Source organism: Anopheles darlingi, chromosome 3 (genome assembly GCF_943734745.1).
Source record: "Anopheles darlingi chromosome 3, idAnoDarlMG_H_01, whole genome shotgun sequence".
In the NCBI taxonomy this organism is placed as follows: Eukaryota; Metazoa; Arthropoda; class Insecta; order Diptera; family Culicidae; genus Anopheles; species Anopheles darlingi.
The window spans coordinates 30,780,939-30,808,737 of record NC_064875.1 but is presented as its reverse complement, the minus strand read 5'-3'; the positions used below and the strand labels follow the sequence as shown (position 1 = coordinate 30,808,737).

Sequence of the window (27,799 nt, the reverse complement as noted above, 5' to 3'; positions counted from 1 at the left end):
CTTCGCTAGACGGTCCTAAAAGTTTGGTGTTAGCAAAGCTGAGAATTTACAGCGTTATTGCTTGTCTGAGATTATACTACCGCTCTGGAACATTCAACAAAATATCTGCTGATCTATTTTTATACGGTAGATAGATTTCTATCGCTTTCAAGTGTAATAGATGGACTTGTCATTCACAACATAAATGGGTTCCAGTACTCTATACACTATACTTAAAAGCACAGAGAGCGATTTCACTCGTTGGACTCACGCTGGGCGCTTTTCTTGTCAAAGAAAATTGTAAATTTGCCATGGAATAGCATTTCATCTGATTGCCACGAATCGAGTGGGAGATCCGCATCAATTGTCAGTTAACTGAAGACATGCAAATATTCCTCCGGTCGTCAGCCGTTCGTGCTCTATTTCCTATGTCCTACGGCAATGTCAAGCTATGCAAATCATTTATCGACTATCGCATGTCAAGTCCTAGTTCATGAGGGAGAATCTTGCGCAGAGCTCACATACGCCGCGTTTACCCCCCCGGGGAAGGAGAAAATACCAATACGTCAGCAATCAGTAAAGGACCTATGGTTATGCCTCTTTTCTTATATCATCGCAACCTTCTTCTCTACTGGTTCGTGATTCGTGGCTTCAAAATCAACCGGCTGGCTCCCACACGCACGAAGCACTGGAGTCTAGTTTCTTGATGCCGGCCGATCCATGGTCGATCACCACGGCGCGCTGCTGAATGTGGACGCACAGGCAAAGAACTACACCAGAAAGAAGCTGTTACCACCATGCATTCGGAGCGCTGCATGAATAAGTAATGCCAGCTTTTCCTTTTGGCTGACAGTTTTCCCAACCAGAACTGAGCGAAACAGCAGCAGCAGCGCGCCGTACCACCATTTCTCGCCGTCTCCGTGTCCTCCCCTGCTGGGAATATACGTATTTATATCGCCAAAAAGACACAAAACAAATGGCACGAACGACCATAGCGCGAAGCCAAGCCAAGCCCCCCGCCGGCATGCAGTATGGTACGTGTGCATATGCGCGTGTGTGGTTTTTTGTGTGAGTGTGTAGTGGGGTGGAAAATGGTCGTTTCGATTAGGCGTAGCTTTTCACTTTTTCCGGGTCATGTCGGGCACATGTCGCGATGATGGCGCGAGACGGGCAGAGGTAGACGACAGAGGCCGCCGCACACCAGCACCGTGGCTGCGTTCGCACTATTTGTCGCGCAAATGGATAATTTTCTTCCGGTTTTTGGTTGGAAAGTAGGTCACAATTGGTGGCAAAAGTTAGATAAGCAACACGACGGGCCGAGAGCGTGTGGCTTCGGAGGAGGCTAAATGAATTGTCACGTTCATTCATTGCTTTCAGGCAGCTACTTCGTGCTTGATGGTTACAGTGAAGATTGGTATATTTACTGTCCAGTTTAGCAGGTGATGTTTCCGAAAATAGCAAATCGTAGGCTCCACGTAAGGTTCGCTTGTGCTTCATCATGTCTGCCCTCAAGCTCCGTGATTTCAATCGATCGATACGATACCTATCATCATGCATATTTTAAGCCGTATTCATATTGGACCAACACTAAATGTCACTTCTCGTTCTTCTCATTCCAGGTGAGTCGCATTCGATAATCCTTTCGAAAGTTGGCGAGAATATGGTGAATGGAGCAGGCAAGAACATCGACCATGAAGGAGAACCGTCTGTTTCCTGCCGTTATCGATTGCTCGATTCCACTTAGGGGCAGGCACACGCTTAAAAGTCAGCGACGCGTGACGGTCTGGCTGGCTGGCTTGGACCTGGCCTGGAGTGCACCATATGTGACAAATAGTCGCATGATTCAAGGCCCTCTGCTCCACCAATTAGAAGTCGTTCAATATCTTACTCTTTTGAAATCGAAACATCTGGCGAAATATTCTAAAGTGACTTGCGACGACGATGAATTAGGCAGCAGTTGTTGATTAGGCTCACATTTGCACCACCACCACCATTAACGCTCTAGAACGGTCTGAAACGACGCAAGAGAGTGGATGCTGCTGGCCATGCCGACGCCGGTCATATTGTTTCCCGAAACAGGTTTCGATCCCTCACATGGCTGTCGGCTTGTTTGAATGTCACAGGTGATGATTATCCTCTAATTGGAATAATTATTTAATGGAATAGCACCGGCCAAGGCCGCGATACGTCATCACACGCAGACCAGTCGCTTCAATCTTATGCGCGCACCTTACGGGTGCTGCGTGTTGTAATTGAGGATGTTTAAATAACGTGACAAGTGGTATCCATTTTAGGGTACCTTTCAATGAACCAGTTTGAATGGCTAAAATGGATGGGGCGCTTTGGAGTAAGCCGCAAATTGAGATATACCTAATATGCATCTTTTTATGATGCCACTAAGTGCTGGTGGTGATTCATCAATGTGTGAATCATCTTAATGTTCCATTAAAAAAAAACTATGAACAGTGTTTTACTATTTGTTTCCTGCATCTGTATACAGTTAGGTGACGTCTACTGTATCAATATTGTACCGAGAAGACTGTGGTGCAATTTGATCTCATACATAGCAAACCGTTTACTTCCGGTTACGCTAGTTTGATTGTCAGCTGCCTTAAACAGGTCAACGACTCAGTCCATCATTTCCGCTTCGATCAATACATTGACTCGACTGTTCGTCGTTTGGTCTTTGAGCTTTTGAAATATGACCGGCTGAATCTACCGTCTGCAGACTCTGGGCGCAACTCTGGGTGAAACTAATATACCTCAAAGAAGTTCTGTTTGACAGCTGCTGCTCCGTTCGGGACACGAGTGTTAGTGCAGAGAGAGAGGCTGTGGTGGGAGGAGGAAAGTGTAGCATGTCTTATGCCGCAATTTCCATTTTGGATCCAATTACCGTCTGGCAAGCGATCGGGAAAGAAGCCCTCTGCCCTGCAGGCGGCCAACGGTTTTGGGCATCGTGCCAGAAATTGTGATCGATGGCATTCGGCATCATCTACTCACTAAATGATGGATCCAATGGCTTCACCCGGGGCCAGTTATTGATTTAGTGCACGAGCGCGGTGAGTGTATGCAGGAAGCTTACTCGCGTAATGGATTGATCTTTTGGGAGTTGATAAAACTAAGCTTCCACAATTTCTTCCATCGGCCTTGATGTTAAAACCGAGATACGGCTACGACTAGCAACAAAATCACTAGCATCGGTATGCAAACCTCAGAAGCACGGCATTAGAATATCGTGTGTCGTCGAGGAACACGTTGTGGTTTCAAATATTTGCATCTGGCAAACGCTTCACTGTCGTCCGGTGGTTCAGCATGATCCGAACTGCTGCCATCAGCAGCAGCACTACACTTCTTGGAGCGGGGAACCCCCGCTGGATTGGGTAATCAACAACTCGACCAAACCGACATACCACCACTCTGCTCACTGACAGAATGCACCGGACTCTTTAAACGGGTGCTTGCTGCGCGGTAAGGGGAGGAATACTGTTGAAGGAAACCTTGTGAAGGCCGACCGTGGGATTTTGCATGTTTTGTGTGTTGCTTTCGTCTTGATTTTGTGATATTGTTTCCTGCTGTTGCGCTGCCTCGAGCAACAATGGACCCATTCAATTCACCGGTCGACTAATGTGGCCTAATGTTTTTCAGTTGCTTCAAGCTGAATTGCTGCAGCATAATTCAGTCAGCCGGTCGGTGGAGTTAGCCAGCCAGCTGAGTGCTGAGGCTCTGGCAGGTGCTCACGCTAAGCGACATGCGGGGACAGTATCCCTGCACACGGAGAGCCAGATACAAGCAAGCGCAAGAGAGAGCGCTACCAACAGACCAAGAGATCGTCCAAATGTGGTGGAGGATGATGACAACTCTCGACCGAGTTGGTGCTATAAAAACCGAATGCCGCCTTTTTCGGTGTCGGTTGATTTACGTTTGGGGCTGGCTAAAAGATTTTTTCCCTCCCCCCCGTTTCTGTTTTGTCTTCCCGCTCCATCACCACCGCTACGAAGTCTCGAATGTTCCGCCCCGAAACATGCATGCCAGCCAAACGGTGTCGTGACATAATGGGACAGTCACTGCATCAACATCTAACCGGCGTGGTTTTGATCGGAACGAGCGAGGGATCTCAGTAGACTGCGAGAGCGTGGTGATTATGCATTCGACGACTGAAATTGTTTACATTTCTCAGATGGCGAAATGAACGAAAGAGTCGCCGAGGACTTGACGGACGGTCGTTATTGGATTTTTAGATTCCTCAGGGCAAAAGAGCGAAGGCAACGAAACGAAATCAAACCATATTTTATAAGGGTTAAGAGGGAATAGTGGATGATTGGACGAATGGTGTGAGTTTGGCAACGGATGTGTCACTAGCGAATTATGATTTTGACGACAGAGAGTTAGTTGGTCTGACCATCTGAACATCCTGTCATTGTGATAAATCATCCGCACCCAAAAATAGTTTTCATCCTTGGCATCCCGTGTACCCGTTTGGTGTGTGCCTCTTTAAGTCATAAACAGGGTAATCATTGTTTTGCAACGAATCGCACATTACTGCTTATCCTACGTCTAGGCGAGTACAGTATCAAATTTGTGTGCTGTAATTTTAATTACCAGCCCATCTATGGAACATTACACAAGTGCTCATTGCTCAGCACACACACACACGCAGACACACCAGTAGGGGTTGAGCTGTTTGAGTTCAAACCTGCAAGCAGCACCGCGTCAGCTGTCACTCAGCCTTTCGCTCAAAAGAGACATTTGCGTCATCAGAACCCTGGCGACAGTTTGACTGGCTCATGCGACCGATCGCAGGAGTCAATGAGAAGACGACGGACCTGTAACGGCTGGTGAGTATTGTGGTGTGTGGATGTGTGAACTGGTTTCCGTTCGATCTAACCCACCAGCAATGGCAGCAACAGCATCAACAACGGGTCTCCACGCTCCACGACCCGATTTGATTAATCAATCCTCTCGCTCCCGGGCAGCCCACAAATCTCGGATGGCGGATGATTCATTTTGACATGTCCACTCTGCAGTAGTAGTGGACACGGTCAGCAGAAGGCTCTGGACTACGAACCGCTGGCCCCTGGTCCTGCTCTGGTGTGTCTCTGTCGTCATCTCGTTGTACTTCCCTCGCCGGTTGGCCAGTCATTGCCATAAAAGGGGATCCGTTGCTTTTGAAAGCCGGACCCGTTCCGCCACAACCTTCCGCTGCGCCCCCTCCCCCGTGGGGCAACAAGTTTCCGTCCGTCCGAGCGCGCAAAGTGAAGAAATCGGCAGTTCTATGACAGTAACACTCCGGGACTCGATTGCTCCGATTTCATTCCCGCGGTAAGGCATCCCCCACCCCTCCGGTACACGCCAAACCTGTTCCACCAAGTCATCCGACTCCAATTCTCCAACCGTTCTGGACTGGCGACAGAATGACTGGTTTTCTACATCACCACCACCACCACCACCAGCATCGTTGTTCTCGACGCCTGGAAGCCGTCCTCCTCCCGGCATTACGTCTGGTCCGCGGCCATCGCCTGGTGCTATGCTTTTTGACAAATTCAGCGTGTAGGACCTCGCGACCGGTGAAGAGAGTCCGAGAGTGTCTTTTGATCGGATTACCACTTGCGTCATTTGAGCCGCGCAAGGAAGTAACCCCCGCGCTGCCGCAGAACTTAAGAACCTGAGAATCTTGGGGACACCGATCGTGTACTCGCTTTGCTGCTGCTGCTGCTGCAGCGTTTTACCAGCGATCCACCTGGTACGTCTCGGTTATTCGAATTTCTTTGAGTAGTGTTCTGAGTTTGATTTCTGATTCCAAATCCAAAATCCGGGAGCAACACGTCGTCGTTGTCGTGGTCGTCGATTCGGTGAAGGCAACCTACTACGGTCCGTGTGCACCGGTTCGTCACTAATCTTCCATTTGTAACACCAGCCACTCCGAGACGAGAGTGACGAAGCAGCTAAAGGACAATAACAAGAACAAGAACAAGCGCACAGTGTCCGCCACAGCCCACTCGCGCTCCATGTTCGAACGGTCGCTTTCCTACGGTCTCCAGCAAAAACCGGCTGACCGGCTGTGTCTCGGCCCAACACATCTGGCCGCGGAGCGATATTTGGCTAGCAACAACAACACTCTCTTAGAACGCCGTGTCGTGGAGTACAAAAGAAACAACTGGATTAATAAGAAGTCAAACCAACCAGCGGCAACCAGCGCCGGGACAGAGACAACATTGAGCAACCATAAATAATTCATTCATGGCTTTTGACTTTTGTCACAAATCGACAACCACTGGGGAGGGGGGCACACGCCCCCACACGGGTGTTTTTTGCGCGGGTTTTCTTCCTCCTTTTGCTCAACAGTTTGGGCTATCACTACTTGATGACTAGAAACGTGTACCGTCGACGAGCACTCCTCCGTCACGGTATCCTGTATTGATTCGTGTAGCAGCAGCACCGCCCTGGAATCAAGCCCGGAAATCAGGCGGCGTCATCATGCTTGGACACTTGTCTTTACCGCGTCGAAAAGTCAACGACCGGATCGGAGCAGCAGCACCGGCTGGAATGACCGCGGTGACGGTTCCATTAGCACGATAGTTGACAAACTCCTATCCTCTGAAAGGATTCGTGGACACTACTTGGCTATACCAATTATGCACCGTAACGCAGTTGATTCTTAGAAGTTCAAGTTCTCTCTTCCATAGGAGAACATGTCCACGGACTCTGGCAACTGGAGCACTCGAAGAGAGGAGACGGTACAGAAGATTTATGACCACTACTAGGCGTACTGATTTTCCGTGCTTAAGTCCGCATCCACTCCGTCGTTCTCATTTTCCATCTTGTTTTGCTGTTTATTTTCCGGCTAATAATTAATTTTCGCCGCCTTGACGAAACTTTTCCTTTGCATCAGCAGCAGCAGCACCCGGGCACAGTAGAGTAGCGGGTGCGGGGTTTGGGGGAATCCGATGTAGTCGTACCACCATGCTGTCCGATGCTATTCGACACAGGATATTTATAGTCGTGCTCCTCGCCTCTCCTGCATCGGATGCTAGTAGACAGACGGACGATCGGCCGACCGGCCAGCCGGCCGGTTGGATGATAAACAGAGAAAAGACATTTGCAGCGCGTGGCGACGCAATAGCCCTAAACGTCTGAATTATTTACCAATCTTTCATCGACGGACCACCGCCCTGGCCTGCTGGCCACCGTCGCCCATACCCAAAGACGCGACATCGCGATTCAGAGTGTGAATTTGTGAGAAACGTGCTGTCTCTTCTAGCTTTTGGTTTTGTTTTTCGTTTGCGTCAATTCCATCATCACCGAGCCAAGTTTGCTGACGATCGCTTGCCAGCGAGTAGGCTGCGACCGGGTCCGGGCCCCCGGACCCAGCGTTGTTTTGATCGAAGTGTTTGTTTTTGTAATGGATGAACATCCGCCAAAAATAAGAAACTCATTTTTCAGCACCCGACAGCATCTTGCAGTGAATCGGTTCCCTACCGTTCGGTTCTACACTTGCTCTTGTGGTAGCCAATGGATGGCAAGTTGGCTTCTGGAACCCCCAGAACACCAAAGCGAGAGAGTGGTTGTTGGCCAACTTTGTCTTATGTTTGGTTTGGTTCAACCATAACTATAGCGTTAGGAGATAGGTTTTATTTGAATGCCGCTTAAATTCTCACGCTACAAATACCACTTCGAAGACCACCTTTCCTTAACGCAATAAGTCCGCTCCAATATCCAATCAACTCCAGCATTACTCTTAATGAACCACAAAACGATTTTGTTATTGCTGGCCTATGATCCGGCCGGACCCCGTACTATTTTACCGAGGTCAATCTCGGCTTTGTACTTCGCTAAATGGTAGAAAAGCGATAGGAGGTATGGTTGCCAATCTGGCTTGGCGTAGAACAATTTGATGCGCTACCTGTGTATTCGTCTATTGGTTTCATCTCTACTCGACACCGGAGCCCCATTGCACTGGTAATTACCGTATTGTGCGAGCTGGGAAAACGCGAAGTAATTACCTGAATCTGAATGTTGACCATCGTTCAACCTCGCGAAACTGCGATTGTAACTGCTTGGACTTTGGAAACTCCAATCGACCGGCACACAACCTATAAATGGCCCGTTTGGCAAAGACGATCGCGACACGACACGAGGGGTCCGTCCGTGCCCATAAAAAACGCTCAAAAAGACATTCCGCAAAGCTGCTGCTGGGAAAAGCCATGTGCTGCTGCATTGCCGCGGCGACGGACCTGAAGTGGGAAATTCGGAAAGCACTTCGCTAAGGACACCGGCCCCATTTTGCTGCAACATGATGTCCATTGCCAAATGGTGGTGTGGTAGCCGGTTGCCGGCCACTGCATTGTAGCCTAGTATCTGCATCGTTCCTTTCGGTTGATCAATCCGTCGATTCGGACGTTCGGAGTTGGAATGGTGGCAGCCAGCTCTGGAAACCTTGAGAACACTTTTGGACACAGCCACAACCAATTAACCCGCTGCATACTTGACTCCCATTTCGTTGTTAGAGTAGATTAAATGCTTTATAGAGTAACTACCTTTTCAAATACCTTGTAATACCTCGTACCCAACACATCGTGTACACAGTGACAGTATCCGAGTTCCGATAAACTTTCTACCTTTCTTCCTAACTCTACACATCATTCTCCAGTTCCATGCGCTCAATAGGTGTCTTCTCGGTCGTTTTGTCTGTTCCGAAGTGAGGGAAACCGAACCGGGGGGGTTTTCACTACGCCAGTATCACGCTGGGTATTGCGCGCCACGGGATGCGCCACCATGGGACAAGTTATGCAATTTAACTTTGAGACACCTTTTCTTTTCCCAGCATCATCTCTTCTTAACATAACCTTTTCTGTACATGCAACGACATGGAGGGAGCGGCTTTGTTATTTCTCCTCTTTTTTCCATCCATACAAATTGTCTTCTGTTTTTTTTTTTTTTGGTTTTTGGGGAAAGGTTTTGTTTTAACTCGTAGACCCTCGGACTCTGGATGTTGGTTTACTGCGAAAGAATACGGCCACCAGCGTCCGCCTTCTTTTCTGCTGCCTAGACCACAGCACCAGCACCAGCAGTTTGTCCATTATTTTACGGTAATTCGATTCACGTTACAGAACCTCCCGACGACCGCTGACTGTTGTTTAACCTTACGCTCTGTCCTGTCCGACTGGTGGTTGGTACGGGTTTCTTCTTCTTCTTCTTCCCCTTTTTGCACAAGAAATCATTACCCTTTCCCTTGCGTCGTTGCGTGGTCAGATTTCGGTCGTACGACATGGAGAAAAGTCAATAGACGTAGCCCAAAATGCGTGTATCCCGTTAGACTTTACTCTTGCGCCGTGCTCTTGTCTTGTACTCGTGCGAATAACACCTTCTCTCTGGGGCCTGGCCGTTGCCTTCACGGCCATCGCAGGAAATTAGATTTTCGACCATACGGCCATGCTCGATTCAGCTTGGCTTCTCCTGCCCCCTTCCCGGGTGTACATTTTGTCTAAAAGATTCCGTTAGCTAATAATGAGGCGTGTACCGCCGGTACCTCGCTGCTCGACGCTCACTCCCTGGTGTGTATTTCGATTTCTGAAAAGTCGTTTGGCCGGACTTCGACGCCAGACTTCGCCGGGCGGGGGCTGCCTGTGTGCGGTTGTGTTTTATCCGTTTTGTTTGGTTTTGGAATTTATTATCGCCTCTCAATCATCCTTTCGTGGCCATAATTAAATCATTCTTAGCTCGACAGATTCTGACGGACATTCTCAAGAGGCTCGGGGCTCGGTGCTCTGGGCTCTGGGATCGCTCGAGACCCACTCGAGTGGCGGATCTCATTCGTTTGATAATACCCGTGACACCGTGAGAAGCGCTCGCACACCACCGGATCGGTAATGCGGCAACAGACAAGAGGCTATTTCGCTTCTCTTCCGCTAACCTTTTGCACAAAAGCACAAAACAAGCGGATGTCCTCCGTCTTCTTCTGGAGCGAGTCGCAAACAACAAAACCAATCCAACCAAAACAAAAAAACGGAAAATGTCAAAAAGCCTCTAGAGCCAGTGGAGTCTGACGCGTCGCAAAGGCGTCAACCGTGTGCGTCACTGCGTCCACATCTTGTAGTGCACCAGTTTGTGTGTGTCTGTTGTGCGTATTGTGTCGATGAGATGAGCGGCGCGATTACGTTTCGCATCTTTCATTGCGTCGATTGTATGCTAATGATATACCTCGCAGGGGGTCACGCAGATGAGTATCCTCATGTGTTGACCGTCACCTGGCCGACGTGGCCGCCCAAGGTTACCCATTTTCACGTGCAACCACTCCACCACATCAACGGGAGACACACCACCGAAGACGGAAGCGGGCAACGGCAACCATCTTCGGTCACAAGTAGCAGCAACACAAAACAATCGATTGGCGGCTCTCGAGATGGTGGTGGCGCGCTGCTGCTGAAGCTCTTGAAGCCTCAACGGCCTCACTGCGCATCCAGTGCGAGAGCCATTAGCATTATTGAGGCAACGTTTTATATTATAACATTGGAATTGGTGTCGGTAACCTGGATGGCTTGGCGGGACCGACCGATCGATCGATGCTAGTTTTTTGTAGCTCTCTTGAGCTCTGGTAGTAGTTGCGCTTGGTCATATGGTACAATTGGTCGTTGTAGCGGATGGGGGGGAGGGGAAGGTGGCCACAACACCGTGCCGGCGATCGTTCGATCGAGATCGGTTCGCGGGGTACACCCGGTTCCTTCAGTTCTTGCGCGGATGGATTCCATTCCAATTAGAGAACCGTACTACCCGCCGCCGTCGTCGTCCCCGGTTCGCGCACAACAAAACCGGCTACGCGTGGCCACGGAGCACCACGGCCTGTAACGTTCGGTGCCGGTCGGTCGATGATCGTGACCGCTAAGACCGCTTATGCTCTCCTCGTCGTCGGGTGTCCTGATACAATGGACCCATTTGCCATCCGCTCGATTAACGTACACGGAAAAGGCACGGGTTTGTGCGAGCAGCAAGCAATTTTCGAAAGGCCTCCAGGAGTTGCTCCGATTGAGATAAAACCCAGGGGGTGGCGAAAAAAAGAGGAGGAGGATGAGGAATAGAAGCGTTTGATCCCTAAGGGATAGCGGGACATCGGTGAAGCAGAAGAAGGAGGCTAACGTTGAAACAGGGAACAATCACAGGAATGCGACCGTGAATAGTGCTCGTGGCCACCACATGGCGGCGGCGACGACGGCAGTCAGGGCCGTTTGGCTTTGAAGAAATTGTTAGCACATTTCGTTCCTGCTGCTGCTGCTGCTGCTGCAGCTGGCCATATAGTTCGGTATTCCGCGGGTCTGGCCCCCGTTCGGTCTGGTTTATGTCACCGACAGTGTACGCGTACGCGTCTCATCAAAGCTGCAAACAATCGGGAAGAAAAATAGGTCGTTAGGGGGGTTATCGTGTCGTCGTGACGTTGAGGTGTGAAATTGTTATTTGCTCACTAACTCGTTGGACGCGTTTTGAGTCCAAGTAAGTTGACCTAATTGTCAGGTTCTATGTCTTCTAAAGCTAATGGCGGCCATATATTACACCAAATCCTCAATTCATCATGTCAAGGCGCACATACATTATAAAACAACTATAATATGATTCAGAAAGAACTTGAAATTCTGCACACAAGAAGAAGATAAGACAAGATAATTCGGAATAGCTGAAGGAATTTTGTATATTCAGAACTAGAATGAATTTATATATGCTTTATAGCAACCAAAAAGTTCTTTTTCGCATTTGTTCGCGCTGCTGTCACTGACATACCAATAAGTATGATTGATGTACAGAGAGCGTGCATCGTTTATTATACATTATTATAACTTTCAAACCTGTGATCTTCCATGAACTGTAGAGACCTCTTTGCTAACACTGCTACACATAGCCGCAACTAATGCTCCGAATGTATCTCTGGTCGATTCAATGTAATGTATCACACATCTCTACAGGTTTCGCAAAACGACGAAAGGTCACCCAGCTCGGGTGGCAAACAGGTCACAAACCGAACCGTATATAGAGTTCTACTGACCAGCAAACCTAGAAAGATGCCCGAAAGATGATCACCGCTGGCCGTGCTGTGGCACAGCTCAATCAAACTCGAAACCACCCCGAGAATGAGCCTCAATTTTCAGACTCCTGACAATTTAATTAATTCCATACTCCGTGGTGATGTGCTCCGTGAACCAAAAAGCGCGCCAAGCACACGAGTTTGTAAAAGAGCGCGACCGACCGTCGTCGTGTCCAAGTCACTTGTCCAAGAGGCAGCTTACCGTCTTCACACGAGATTCGCATTTAGGTGAGACGGTAAGGCGCGCACTGCTCTGTGTGCTTCTTCTCGTGAAGCCGTACAGCATCTTCTCCGGGTTGGTGGACCCCTAATGTGTGTCTCGTCGTCGTCTTCGTCGTCGTCGTCGTCATCATCATCGTCATGTCTGTGCGTTTCTTGGGGGCAAAATTTGGAGGCATGTCTTGTTTGGTAATTGCGTAGCGTTGAAGCTGATGAATTACCACAATCGCCAATTACGATTAGTGGCAGATATAGCGCCGCGAAGCCGCCGCGCACCTCACATTCGTGAGCACTCGCGAGACAGCTGGCCGAGGGCTCGGGGCCGCCACCGGTGGGAACCGACATGAAGCAAAAAGTGTGATCTATCATCATGTTGGGCTTTAACTTTTTCTTACTCGTCTGCGATTTGCGTCTGCTTCTTTGTGCTTTCTCGTGCGCGCACTAACTGCAGGCAGCGGCAGCGGTAGCGTATGCATCTCAACCGAGCTGTGCAAAATCATATGGTCTTCGGCACCAAACTTCGCCGAAGAGAAGCTGGAAGTCAAACTCATCGCTAACGCAATAATACCCCGTGCCTAGAGTTTCTTGCTGTACTCTGGGACCGGTGACGGGTCTTCACTTTTCTGACCATCACATTGATCATCGGCGGCTTCAGTCGACAAGTGATGACCACTAGGTACGATTTTTTTGGGTCATAGAGGAGTCAATATGTAGGATTGATGGCGTATCTTGGAAGTACCGGTAGTGCGGCGGTAGGCGACGAAATATGTGTCAGGTGGCTAATTGCAGCCACGGAAAAATTGTCCCAGATAAGTTCCCTTTTTCCGCGCCATATGCTGGGGACTCCAAACTAGGATAATGGGAATCGAGAACCCCGTGTGTCACCGGGCCACGCGGGCCACATTACCGCGAAGAAGGTCACCCCCAGACCCGAGCGGCAAATTTTCTCCATTATTATTGCGCATTACCGCAGGTGGATTCGACGGTGAATCGGTTTGTGGGGAAAATCTGTGGATAATGTTTGGTTGCGAAGAAGCAACACGACGTTGACGACGATTCCAGAAATTCCACTTTCTGGACTTTCTGGCTAGCGCCAAGATGCGACGGGCACCAAAGACTCCAAAAGTGGTAGAAATACCTTCCTGACACCGAAATATAGGCGGCTCGCTCTTATGCAATTAAAGCCACAGGCAGAGAGAAGACTGCTGCTCACGTTGCCGACGACGTCATACTTGACAGGCGCGCCTTCGCGTGTGAACCAACCACCGCGAGGTGAGTCGCCCTCTCCCGCTGGGAGTGATCATTTCGCGAGTTTTGCGAGGCGGTTATTTCGGCTGGTTACTGGTAGTGTGAAGGTGATAAAATAGAATGCGGATCGTCCGCACGCTACTTGGCTAGCGCGCACCGTAAGAGCTCGGAAACCGCGTGGATGAATATGGATGATGTGGCGTGGCCGCGCGCGGCATCATCAACATGTGAAAGGCGTGAAGCAGCGCACCATCTACTTCTTTCTGCGCGCCCATCGAGTCGAGGTGAACGTTTGACTCTCGTTGCTTGATTGCGTGCTTAATGATGATAGCCCTTACAGCGGCCTGGGGAGAGGAGAAGGATGACTGTTACACCGCCACCGCCGCGCCATGTGGTAACTGGATTAATGCATTTTTAATTATTATCCCAATGCATCTTTGAAGCAGTGGATCTGTGTGCATGTTTATCGTGGATTTGGTGTACTTTTTTCCGTTACCGAAACGATTCGTCAAGTACCTGGTACTGCGATGAACATTCTCGGAGCCGGTGAAAGCGAAAGAACGCCCAAGAAGAGAAAGCCATTGATGAGCGGTAATTTGTTGCTATAGTACCGTTTTTCTGTCCAGCTTCTTCCAGCTAGAAGACCGCTACATGATCCATCTTATACCCGGTATTGTCGGGGTGCTACTAATCGGTATTCCGCTCCGCATAAAACACATTTGCCTCGTTAGCCAAGCGCGGATAACAATGTTTTTTGTTTTGCTCAAAATACGGAATCCAATCAAACGATGAAACCATGGAAGCCGATGGATTACAGCTGGACTCCTGATTGGCTGCTCAATTAGTACATTTCTTCCAAGGACACACAGAGAGTTGGAAGAAGTAGTTGAATTTGTGTTGAACAGAAAGATAAAAAACGAATTTTACACGTTCCGGTGTTAGAATTGCAAACCATTTGTCTTCTACTAATCCCAGAAGGTCCACGTTCGAATTAAAAATACCTTTGAGTTCTCAGTTTTTTGTAACCGCATTGGATTCTATCCGTTGTCAATCTTGGATTCAAAGATGTATATTTTTTATTTGTGTCCAATTTTTGTTGTGTTGGCGATAATTTTGATTGAATGATTGATTGTATTGCATTGAATGGAAAATATCTATCACTTTAATACGTCCGAAATGAAGTTTGCATGGCAACCAAACCATCAGGTTCATGCTTTACATGCCAGCGCCATGGACGCTATGGACGTATGGTGTAATAAAACATGGAACAGTTAATATTTGACCGCACAGAATAGGCCCTATCTCAACCAAAAAATGACCTATACAGATAGAAAGAAAGGTGTCGTTTTGTAAGTTTTTTTATTACAACCAAAATTGACATCACCAAAAATATTTTGCACAGTACAGTAAGTCACATAATTTGCCCTCTTGTTGCACATCATCTTCATTTCAGTTTGTTTTTATACATTTTTGATATACATTTTAAGTTTCCTTTTGATAACTGTCCAATAGAAATCGATGAAACGAAAGAATCCAGACATTTTGTTGAATTGATAGCCCTTTCCCTATGAAATCGATTCTGTAGGAACACTTGTTCATACAGGTTCCTTGCACGGATTTGGACAATCAAGCTGTACTTTAGGGTCTTATTTGGCTATTTTCTGGCATGATACGACCTTAAAATTTCTCTTAAACATATTTTCCGAACTGTTATGACGTCTGTCGTGAGTTTTTCTTGGTGGAATCACGATGTGAGATCCCAGGATTGTTGACTAACTTTTGTCTGCAGAATCGAGCATTTGTTACACTTTTTCGGCTGTTTTATTTTGCTAGAATGAAGGTAAAAATCTCCCTGTAACGTTTACAGATGGTATTTTGAGTTGAGGTTAGAATTTTCAAGACTTTCGCGGCTTTTTCTCCAGTCAAATCGAGTTTTAATAGTGAGTGTGCAGACTTTTTTTTTACCTTTTAAATAAACAAGCTACTATGATTAAAACGCTGTCAACAGAGTGCCAAAGTAACCACTAGGCGCGCTGCAATGATTAAAAATTAGTGGCCAAATATTAACTGTTCCATGCTTTACTTTGCCATAAAATATGGCGACAACTTTGGATCATCTTTCCCGGACACACGAAAAAGAAGGAACAAAGCCGATTTTCTGATTCATTACCAACCCGGGTTCGGTGCGTGCGCGGTCATACCCTGGCAAACAAACGAACCAAACGTTGTGAACGCGCATGAAAGCGAAAATTTCACATTATTTATCCACCTCCGCACGTGGGTCAAGGCGCACCCGCCACCGGTGGCAAGCAATGACGGTTTTTGTCCGAAAGGACCAGGAACGTCGCCGTATTTCACTGGAGACCCACCCTGACAGCTACAGCCAGAACATGATCCCCTGCCCACGCACTCCACCACCGATGACGCGTCTCGAGGCCACCAAGGGAACCAATTCCTCTCGCGCTCCCTCCGCCGACAGCGCGAGTATTGATTTTTGCACCGGACTTTGTTACTGTTTTAATGTTGGCCGAGGCAGCGAGCGGGATCGATTGGTGGAGTGTGAAGAAAGCGGCAACGCATGTTACTCAATCCAAAGCAACTTCTCCCCGCGATCACGCGTGATCACAATCTTCAGTTGCTCCTTGCGTGTTTCCATCCATCCTCCCGGGGGGGTCTCGAGTGCTACAATGTTGCCGGACATACGAAGGATCACAAGCGGCACACAAGCGACCCAAAGATAGATATAAAAATCCATCGACCGAGGTGACCGAGGTGTTGGCTGGCACATCCACACCCAACATATAACCGTTACCACGCTCCTCCAGATGTTCGTTGCGTTGCAGTACTGTCAGCATTTCAATTCCTCAAGCTGGCTGGCGGGATTATGGCTCTTAGCCTTTTGTTGGCACTAAGGCGCACTGAGATGGGCGTGAACGTTACATAAATGGCCATAAGCAAAGGCGCGTACCTTGGCCATCGTCTTACTTATGCTTTTTTTTCCTCTCGTCGTTTTAACAATCAAGCATCATGCGCCCGGCCCTGTCCTGGTTTGTCGTCGTCGTCGTCGTTGTTGCTGTTGTTGTTGTTGCTGGTGGTTGTAAAATGTACATGCAACCCACGGAAGAAAACGATTTAAGGACTCTGGCACACGCCCATCTGTGAATTTTTACTACTTCGCTCGCGAACGAACTCACGGCTGTTACATTTTGAATCGTTTCCACCGTTACACATTCCTGCGGGTGTTGATTCCTCGCTTTCTTGCGATGATACACACCTCTCATCGTCGTCTGGCCTTCATCGTCGCTCGCGAAGTGTTTCCAATACCCCGGACGATGGGAAATCGATTGTGAAAAGGCATTACCGCGAAGAGAATAGATTAAATTCAACGGAAAATCGGTTTCGATCCTTGCGTGAATGGTAGCATCGTGTTTCGCCGTTTGCTCGATATCGATAGCATGATAATGTTCCCTTATTGATTGCAGCTGAAGCACACAAAAGAGCACCACCTGCACGGCAAACACACAACGCAGCAGCAGCAGCTAGCGAACTGAAGATAATGCGACTCAACATTCATGCTCGATAACTCTAGACGTTCTGTAGATCGAACTGGTCTGGAACTGGATTGTGGTACGGCAGCAACAAAAATCAAGGATCACAAAGCGGCACCCTGTGTTGTGGTGGCTGGTATAAAGCACCATCAGAGAACCACATTTCTTCCAAGAAGGTCTTCAAGAGGTCGCAGAAGTGTGGTTGATGTGTTTGGGGGCAATAACAGCAGCACAACCGGAAGGAAACGGAAGGAAACGGTGGAGGGCACTTCCGACATCAAACTCCTCTCCCCCTCCATTACCTAGTGTCTACACCATCATCTTGATTGACCCACTATGGTACTCTGGTGGAGTAAAGGTTAAAGGTTGAATCGTTCAGTAGTAGCCGAGTGGATGACGAAACCGCATCGATTGGTAATGCTTCAGTCTAGTAGAAGTACCTTGCATCTGGAACTCCTTTCCTCGTACAAGCTTCAACTTCAACAAGGACTATAGAACTGGTCTCTCAGGATGCACTAAAAAGCACGAGGATTGTGCCAAAGGCAAAATATACAAATGTGATTTAATCCTCGTACTAACGGATGTTTCGATACCATTCGAACCAACGGATGGGTCTGGCCAGACTCCTATGCATTTACATGTATTTATATGGGCGTATATGGTGCGTTCTAAGCACTTTTACTACCTGTAGGTCAAACATAATTACTTTCTCTTTTTTCCAAATGTGTTTAGTTTCATATATGAAGTTGAGGATATGAACTTCATGAAAAGTAAAAAATATGGCCCGGAAATTTTGCGAAGAATGCTTCAATTACTGAGCGAACTTGAAAATGCTTGATAATATGTATATTATTCATACGTTTCTCAGCATGAGGTAAAACCAATGTTTTGCATAACTCATCTAAAACAGCGCATCTAGTGTCTCGTTGATTGTTTCCTTCAACCATTTTACAAATACAAGAGGCTGCTAGTGCCATAATGTCTAGAATTTTGAAGGAAAAAGCAAAAATCTAGCGTCGTGTTGGCCGTTTCTTAGTGTAGCCCTTTTGTGCGTGCTAATCCATATTTACAGAAATGCTAAGCACTCATATGTTTTAATAAAAGCATATATTTTCAGTAGAAAATAAAACAAATGCCATTTAAATGGTTCAAATTACATGATTTCCCATAAAAATAGATATGGGACCCCCCATCCGTTGTTACGAGGATTAAATACTCATCACTCTTTGGCCTAATATACAACACTTTTATACTCGTTGATGTGTGGAAACGATGAAGCAATAGCCTGCCTTATGTTTGTGTGTCCTCACTCTGCACAGAACGATCGAGTGGAGCGCTTCGCGACAACAACTTGACCTCCGCTTTGGTCATCCAATCCAACGCTCACTCGGAACCAGACAAGACGAGACGAGGCAAACGAGAAGACGCGCACACCCGCTTCTCCAAACCTCGCTTCGCTAACCTTGCTTCGATCCGAGACACTTCCACCGACACTAACGACGAGTCCTTCAGACGAAGAACGGAGAGGGCATAACTGTTTTCACCTTTCGCCAAAACGCCAAAGAAGATAGCTTATGTTTGCCTTCCCCGCGGTATGACCCTCGAAAGCAAAATGGAAATAAACGTCCGACAAATGGATGCATGACACCAACGTCGTGGGGGGCGGGGGGCGGGGGTATGATGATGAGGCAGAGTCGACGAGAAGACACAACCGGAACATAGAGAAATTGGGTAAAGAATTTGAGGTTGGATAAATGGTGTTTGGATTCGTTACTTCCACTACAAGAATGGAATTTGCTACCTCCTCCCGGGTGAGTCAGGCGATCCCGAGTCCTCTTCGTTCTTGTGCAATCAACGTTGTTCACCACCAACGCCAGTACCTCTCGTTTTGCTGAGAAATGACCATTCGGACACTCACTCCGACTGCAAACTGCAAAACAGGATCTTCGCTTGCTCCCAAAATGGTCACAAACACACAGTGCCAGGAAGAAGGCACAACAGTTGGATTAATGTCCGCATCATCCGGCAGCAACATTGTTGCTGTTGCGTCTCGGTGCCTTTTCTTTCCAGCGATCCACGAACACCGCAAGGTGGTAATCGATGTGACCAGATCGTGGCTCTCGATCGGCGGTGGTGGCTGCAGCCATAGTGGCACACAGAGACGACGCGAGTTCCAGGCCAGCCGCAGTTGAAGGTGTGAAGGTGGCACCCCCTTTGGCCAAGTCCCAAGCGTGATGCTAATTTACATACGCATGCAATGCCCACCAATAATGCCGATGCACCGGCAATGAACCAGCAAACGCTGCAACGTCCGCAAACAAGCGCTTCTTTCCTTTGGATTCTGTTTCTCCTTTTTTGGTGTGTGTGTGTGGCGCATCTTCAGACACGTTGACCTCTCCTCCCGCCACCTCATTGCCACCGTGTTGTAGCGTTCGAGTTTTGCAGTTTCTTGGGGCAGGAGATTAATTGATAAACTCCTCCGCGCGAAAAGAACGTTGCGTGACGGAATGTTGTTGCGTTGCTGGAAATGTGAAAGAACTTCATAATCGGACGATCGCGGTAAGGGGGTTGGTTTGGTGTTGGTGGTTTACCTTTTTTTGGGGGGGAAGGCGGGACGCTAACGCTGAATACGATTGCTAATTTCGCCATGTTGTTCACCGGGTGTGCGTGTAAGACACGTGTTTTGTTTGCTGTTTTTTCTGATTTATATTCGTATTTCACTTGCTCTGTTGCCTTTGACAACTACCTGGTATAAGCTGAGTTATATGTCATCTAATGCGCCTCTAATACCTTTGGGAACATCACAAAACGAAGATCTTTTTTCAATGTATGGCCTTTAATTTGAATATAGTAGATGTTACAACACGGTTGAGTTTTGAATGGGTTCAGCTAAGCTTCCCCTCATTGGTTTTGTTACGATTTTGTATAGTGTAATTGGTGTGATTGGTGAACTACGATAGTGATCGAATGTTGTGTGGAATTATAACAGAACCTTACCTCAGTTGATCAGTTTTTTGCCTTTTTTTCCTATATCAACTTATTTCTTACTCTTAATCCGTTTTTGTATAGAGAATTAAAGCTTAACCTACCTAGTTCACCTAAACCTAACTTACTAGCTAAATTATATACATGTGTCATTGGAGACGATCTTTTTCTTCTGTGTTTCTTAAGCAAGCAGACCAGTACTTCTTGTTTAGTTTTAACATGCAGTGTTGTGATAGTTTTTCTGCTACGGGTAAATTGTGGATTTCTTCTGTGCTATTTGTTTTGTCGTCTTTGCAATCTTTGTTTGTGTGTCTTTGCACTATTGGTTCAGATAGGAGAGGAATACGTTATGGTGAGCCGGATTATTGCTGTATACAGTAGTAACCCGTATTTCTTATTTAGTTTTGATCTCATATTTACTAGACGATCGAGTGTTTCTAACTGTTAATGTTAAACAAAACGAAGGTCTCTAAGTTGTACAATGATCGAATTGATGTAGGTTAGTTGTACACAAATATACGCCCGCTATTCACTATCATTCACGGATTTGACCTTAAAAACTACAAAGGCGGGGCCTGAAACCTGATGAGACCGTTAGTGTTATCCACCTGAAACATTCAATTAGCAATCGATCGATGTCAAACTCGTTGTTGTTCAAGACTTTTTTTAAAATTCAGATCAAAACCCACTTTTGCTAGGCTTGTGGGGGTTCTCTTGAAGCAGGAGTAGCAGGTACTCCTCACAATCGTCTGCCACAATGTTCAGTGGTGCGTACCAAAACTGCCAAAACCTAAAACGCGGACGTCGATGGACAAAAGCGTTACACGTCGATCAGAAAAGCGATCAGCAGTCAGGCAAAAGGGAAATGGCACGACAACAATTGCAACGCAGCCAGCAACTACCAACTGCTACTGCTCCGATGGTCCATGCGGTGCGCAGATTGTCCCGTCCGTCCGTGCCCGAGGGATCGGGCGCGCGATATACAAACGCACCTCCACGGGGACAAATGGAAACCAATGATGCGCATAGTATTGTTAAGGCGCGCTATGGGCGACACTGCATTCCAAATCACCATCCAACCAGCATAGGCAAAGATGAGCCTCGCTTCCTCATCCTGTCCGCCATCCACCACCATCACCTTCCGTTTTGGGTATGTGGCACGGAGGCCAGCAATTGTTTTTCGAACCGATCGTCGAATCGAGTAGAATTGTGCAGAACACAGAAGGGAGGAGGACGGTTTGTCCGATGGGTCATCGCACATTCCACACCGCGCGGGGCCAGCAACCCCATTTTTTTTCTATTGCACTCTATCGTTCTCCCTCTCTTTCTCTCACGCATTCGATTCCGCACGCTCTGTGGGGGAGTGGACATCTCATTTTCGAATTAAGTCGAAGCGGATGCTTTGCGCTATGGTCCCGGGGGCGGCCATTAGACATGGTGTAGAGAACCGAACACAGCATTTGCTTCAAACGGAGTGGCGGCTTCCACCAAAAAGCTAGCTGGTATCGTGGTAAGGTTCGATACGTTGGTCGTCGTCGTCGTCGTCGATCGGCCTTTGGTAACGCATATCTACAACAGAACGCAGAAAACACAAAAATCAAACCCCCGGCGGCCAGGGGGGTGTGGCGGACGAGAAAACAGTGTAACCAATTCTGCAAACAAATCGTCGGAATCGTCCGAATGAAAAACCCATTCAAGCTTCAGGCCAAAGAATGGCGTGTCCGCTAGGTGGGGACAGTTTTGTAGCAGTACACGTAGCGCCAAGTGGCCCTGCACTCTGGACTGGAGGTGTTATATTTCAAAATAGGCAAATGTGTTGAATAACACACAGCGGAGAAGGGGTAGGGGGGAAGTTCAGTTGCACCGGGCTCCCCCGGCTGTACATCCTGCTGTACCAAAAAAAAAACGAAACTCATTCTCCTACCGTGTTCCCATTATCTGTTGTCTGTTTAACATGTAAACTAGTATGTTTATATAGTAACCCACACTACAACCTTCATTCGGGGGGTGTGCTGAATGATTTTAATCCTCCGCTTTGGGTCATGCTTTTATCAGAGAACTCATCTCTCTATTGGAATTCCCTCCTGTTAACTTCGCTTCGCGCACATTTCGAAACAATTTATACGCTCTCACTTATTTCGGACACTTCGGACCGTTCAATTCATCGCCGCCACTAGGGCAATCATAGGGAATGTGGCTTCTGCAAATAAACGATCCTTCAATAATAAAGGCCCCAGTTTGCTAGTGCTCCAGAAGGCCTCGGTCGCGGCGCCGCCGCCGCCACCGTTTCGTCATTTCGTGTGCGGTCTGGTTGTTTATCTTTCCATTTTAATTAAGTCGATAGCCAAGAAGTGTGAGACCTTTTCACCAGCAAAAGGTTTCTTGGTTTTTGGGCCAAATGGATTTCGATGTTATGCAAGGGGGCTGGGGGGTGCTGTTGTGCTTCCGGTGCCGTGCAGCATAATATTTATTCCTTCTTTTTTTTTTTTGCTCGTCTTTCTTTTGTTCGTCGCCGCTGTTTCGCTTTAGTTTTCGAGTTTGGTTTCGGGCTCTCTAGAGCTCGAAGGCCCCCCTGCCCGACTAGCGCCAATTCGGCTTGTGCTCCGTTTCTCTGGTAGCCATATAGGAAATCCTCTTCATTCAGCAATTCTTCATTCATTCCCTTGTTCCGTCATGAGGACGAGTCATGTGTTTTGTTCTTTAGAATTGTGGCCGAAGAGCTGACGTACTGTGTGTACTCATGCTTTTGGAATGACCTATACAGGGCGCACAGGAAAAGTTGTTTTTCCTTCACAATTTCTGTTGTTGCCCGCCACACAGCAGCAGCAGCACACAAACCTGGAGTGGAGCCTGAATTCGCAAGCAAGCGAACCATTATGCTCGAGAAACAAACTGAGGTGATACTGAGGAGGTGCAGTGTGTGTGTCTGTGCATCGAGACAAAAGTGCAACCCCCCATTCCGATGGCACTGCATAACCGTGGGGACGTGAGAGAAGCGTACTGCGGCACCCTATCTCTCTGTCTCTGTGGGTTCCTGATGTCTTCCATCTGCACCTTTTTCTTCTAATCAATATTTGTCGAACACGGGCGCCGTCTGCAGGTTTCAGGCGAAGTTTCAGAATGATTGTGACAAACCACCCCTTCAGCACACGCCGCTCACTGCTACCGTTGGCCATTGTGGTTATGAATTCTATAGCAAACCCTAATCTAGTTGATGACGTTGCCAACAGTAGTGTATACCGAGGTTGTCGAATGCATTTTAATGGGGTACAACTTTTTTTTTTATCCTGGCGCATAGAATCGAGCGTATCGGAATGATTCACTGCAGAGCAATGGCAGAGCGGTTGCGGCGTGTTTGCGGCATGCATTCGGCAACTCAATTATCGAACAACAAATAGCGAGCTAATTGAGCGTCGTTTGTTCTAGATTGTGAGGAATTATTTTCCGAAAAATATCCAATTTGGTGGATCTCGCACGTTAAGCGCCCCCCATAGACGTTCATTTTATCCATCAGATTTCGGTTGTTAGTCGAGAAATTGATGTGCTGATGAGTGATATTTCAAACACGTCCATGGATTTGGTATTTTATTTTGCGTCGTTACTTTTGTTCTATTTTATTCTATAAGCGGCTTTAGAAAAGATTGCTATTTCACTTTTTTGTGTAGTTTTGATCATTTACATTAAGAATATAGGTTTTCTTCATGTCGGAAGTTGTATAAAAAATACAATGAAACGTTATGTTAAATTTATTTCTCCAATTTCCATTTCTGTCTGATTGCTACCTGAAATTGTACCGACGAAGTGCTTCAAATGTGTCGCTCAAAGTTAAATGTTTGATTACGAAAGCGGCCAAATTAGAGACAGACTTTGTATTTCCGCTCGCCAAACCCCCTCGCATACAGAAGCTTCTTTCTGGGCTCAACGAAACCTTCGTACCGGTAAACTCCTAGGGTTTCTCTACTGGAGTTGATGATGCAGTCAGATGGATAATTTGAATTTAATGCAATCACTATGTATGTGTGTGTGCACACATATACCGCGCACATCAGGAACACAGGAAGCCGACTTGACTGACGAGCTGAAGAAGATGTACAACACTCCCCAGCATTCGCTCATCCAATCTGTCAGCATGAACCGCCCTACAGGGACGATGATGCTACAAATCCTCCACTCTCCCGCGTAGAGTGCTATTCGCCGACATTATCACGTCGTCTGCGGCAGGAAGAGTGGGTCCTTATGTCTCAAGCCGTGCTGTCGTGCACGCAAATCACGCGGAAAACGTCGTCTCCGTTTGGTTCCACTGCTTGTACGACTCGAGAAGACATTTCAACCATTATTTTTTTTTTACTTTACACCAATTTAATTCTCTTACATTCGGTATTGCAGCCAGGACCTAGTATTGATTTCATCGCCACTTGTCAACGATTTCACAGCACATCATATTTTCATTTTGAAACTGTAATTATAGTCTAGAGTACGGAGCGGAAATTAATTTACCTTCCTCCTCCTCCTCCCAATCATATTACCTGGCAGTGAAACCAAACAGGCACATGGTGGGGACGTAATCACTTGCCTATGATTATCTAACAGCACTGTGCGGAAGGGGACATCTTTTCCAGGGCCGGAAGGCCGGAATAACATGGTCGTTAAGAGAAAATCTGATTTACATCCATCCTACCCAGTAACCGAATTATGTTTACATTAGCTGACGTCAAACACACTTTTTCTCGGTATTTGCAGGAACTGAAGGAAAGCTTCAACTACGGTCTGTTCTGTCCGCCATCGAACGGCAAAGCCGGCAAATTCCTCGATGAAGAACGTCGATTGGGAGATTATCCATTTAATGGACCCGTCGGATACCTGGAGGTAAGTGTAGCGTGTAGTACTAACGGGGCGGTACCTTGTACCCAATCATATTCGGCTGACTGGTTGACTATAGTGTGTTATGTTACACTTTTTAACTCACTTTCTAATTGTGAATTGTGTTTTATGAACATCGTGCATCGAATGCATGACAATCTAATACTTCTTTCCATAAAGTTGTTGCAATAGCTCTCAACTGTCTCAATAGCTCGCACATGTTCTGCCGCGTCGGTGTAAAATGGTATTCCTGTTACTTCGAAGCGCTCGCAATTGATCAATTGTCCAGTACCAGCATAGAATGCACAGGGCTGCTGCCAGTGCATTTTTTCTTCTCCTGCACTCTCCGTGCTTGGTTGATTAGCCTAAGAGCTGATTTCCGGTAGCTAAGCTCCCGCTCGATATCAGCTGCATTACGGTTCCAGCATTTCAATTCGTCTTCTACACCATTCTGTGCATCTGACGAAACAATAGGCACAACATAAGCGAGGTGCGTCACAAGAGAGAAAGAGAGACAGCACCGTTTCGTACGAAGACAAGTGTGCATAACATGACATGACCTCACCCAAGTTCAGAGATATTTACAGAGCCACGGAGACGGAGGAGAGACGCGCTCCGGTCCATCGGATGTCTTCGGCACGGTTCAGTGAGCTCTGGAGCGTCGTGGCTCGCCCCGGAGACGAGTCAATAACCGTAATTTACATATGCTCGCACGCACCTCGTCAAACGGTCGACCGTCCGGGCATGTAATTTATTGTTGTGCATGTTAGCCTCACATAAATATTCGAGCTATTCTTCTTTTCTTTCCCCCCTCCCCCGCGCTGGCGTTGTTTGCATCACTTTTTGTGAGCTATTACACTGTTGGCGCGCAGTTGGATAATTGAATACGAGTAGGCACGAAAGTGAGGTGTTCTGCTTGACAATCTTAATTCTTTCCTTCGATCGTTGCTCATTAAGAGAATTGAGCATATTTGGAGGATCAATTATGATCCCTTTATGTGGGAAACATACAACTGCACGTTGGAATGTTCGCATCGCACAGAGCTAGCGTGTTTCGCTCGCCAAGAACCGTTTCATGTACCGCTTGTTAGGTTGTTATCACGATGAACAACACTTTCTGGCATTCATTCGAAATGCACCACCATCCGGCAAGCATTATGATGATGCATAAGTAGCCATCCAACCTCAAGTTCTATGACATGTAATTTACTACCGAATGTGGTAGTGCGGGCACACCACCACCCTGCTATATACTTATTAATTCGGTGTGACCGCAACATAATTACTATTCTGCAAACGAATCTTTTGGTTCGCTGTGTATTTGTGTGCTGAAAACAACGGTATCTGTCTATTGCTTCATCAAGAAGATGAAACGTTTCTGTGCATATAGTCATTAACGATGATTATGGAGCGCGAATCGCGCTTTTGCTCCGGCTGGAGTTAGACATGGATTATTTGGGCGAGCATCGCCAGCCTCTTGCACATTAAAATCGTTTTCGCACGTTATTCCTGTGTTTCTGAAGCAAGCAGACTTGTATTTTGATAGATCTTGTCTTCAAAGTTAAATAAAAGTACCTAGTAAAAATAGACGAAAGGTAATCACTCAGATAAAATGCATAGTACTCGGAATATATTGAGCCGATCAGATGGCAAACTTTTTGAAGTATCCGATTTTTTTTATTACAACAAATGCCTTTCAATCAGCATATTGCGAAAACTGTGCTGCCTTTGATGCGGCCAGATAAAGGCGTCAGATCTTTGATGGTCTGAGTGCACTCCTCCATGTAAGTCACGTACTACCAGACATTCTCGAAGAGCAGTTTCGTCACTAAGGATGCTAAGGAGATTCTCAACTCGAAAAGAGTGCTCTCGTTTGTGGTGTAGACGACGGGGATTGGAACAAGAGTAGAGAACACTTGCACTTGAGACTACTTCTAGACAGGCTTTCCACCATTCTGTTGGCCACACGCGGTGGTAAGTGAAGTAGAAAAACTCACGCACATGTCACGTTCGCTTTAAATTCTTTCAAAAATGAAGTACCTTTTTCATGCCATGCATATGTAACCAACTAACTCTGTATGAAACACACATACACACACCGCACCGTGTCTAGTGACGCTCGGTTTGCGAACACATAACATCACACTTTTGTTACAGAAGCACCCAAGGTACTACTAACGCATGTTTTTCTTTGTTTTTTATTTTCAGCTGAAATACAAGCGACGCGTCTATAAAATGCTGAACTTGGACGAGCGACAGCTGAAAGCGTTACATACGAGGGCGAACCTGCGACGGTTCATCGAATGTATCAACAGCGGCCAGGTGGAGAAGATCGCCAAGATGTGTGCCAAAGGGCTAGACCCGAATTTCCACTGTCAGGAGACGGGCGAAACACCGCTGACCATCGCGACGGGTACCAAGAAGCCAAACAAACTACTAATTGCGCTGGTGAATGGCGGTGCGCTACTCGATTATCGAACGCGTGATGGCGCCACCGCACTACACCGAGCGGTCGAACGCGACAGCCTGGAAGCGGTCAGGTAAGCTGAAGGGGGTGGGTCAACTGGACACCGCGCTAGACGGCGACCATTTATTGTGAAGCTATCCGAACGACCGAAGGCGGTCTGATGAGCCTCCTACGCTGCTGTCTACTGTGTGTCGTGTTGTGCATATCCACAGACACGGCGCGCACTGAGACCTGCGCAGACAATCACGTCGCAGCGTCCATTGACGATTCGATAAGACACGACGTCGGTTCTCGGTAGTTGCCCACTGTACACGGTGCCACGGTGTTGGGTGTCTCTAACTGTGCGACGCCAGCGTAACAAATCACACTGAGTACCGGACAGTCGGTGGTGATCGCGCACACCACGGTCGTATTAAGAATTCAGAA

The 27,799-nt window shown here is 47.3% G+C and overlaps 1 protein-coding gene across 6 annotated transcripts in view; it reads left to right on the top strand.

Moving 5' to 3' along the window:
* LOC125956427 (uncharacterized) overlaps positions 1 to 27,799 on the top strand; it is an 84,584-nt gene that overhangs the window by 40,971 nt on the left and 15,814 nt on the right. For all 6 annotated transcript variants that reach the window (XM_049688295.1, XM_049688291.1, XM_049688293.1 and 3 more), the window contains exons 4-5: positions 24,787 to 24,912; positions 27,115 to 27,446. In XM_049688295.1, the coding sequence (XP_049544252.1) occupies positions 24,787 to 24,912; positions 27,115 to 27,446 (458 nt within the window). The remainder of the gene's footprint in view (positions 1 to 24,786; positions 24,913 to 27,114; positions 27,447 to 27,799) is intronic.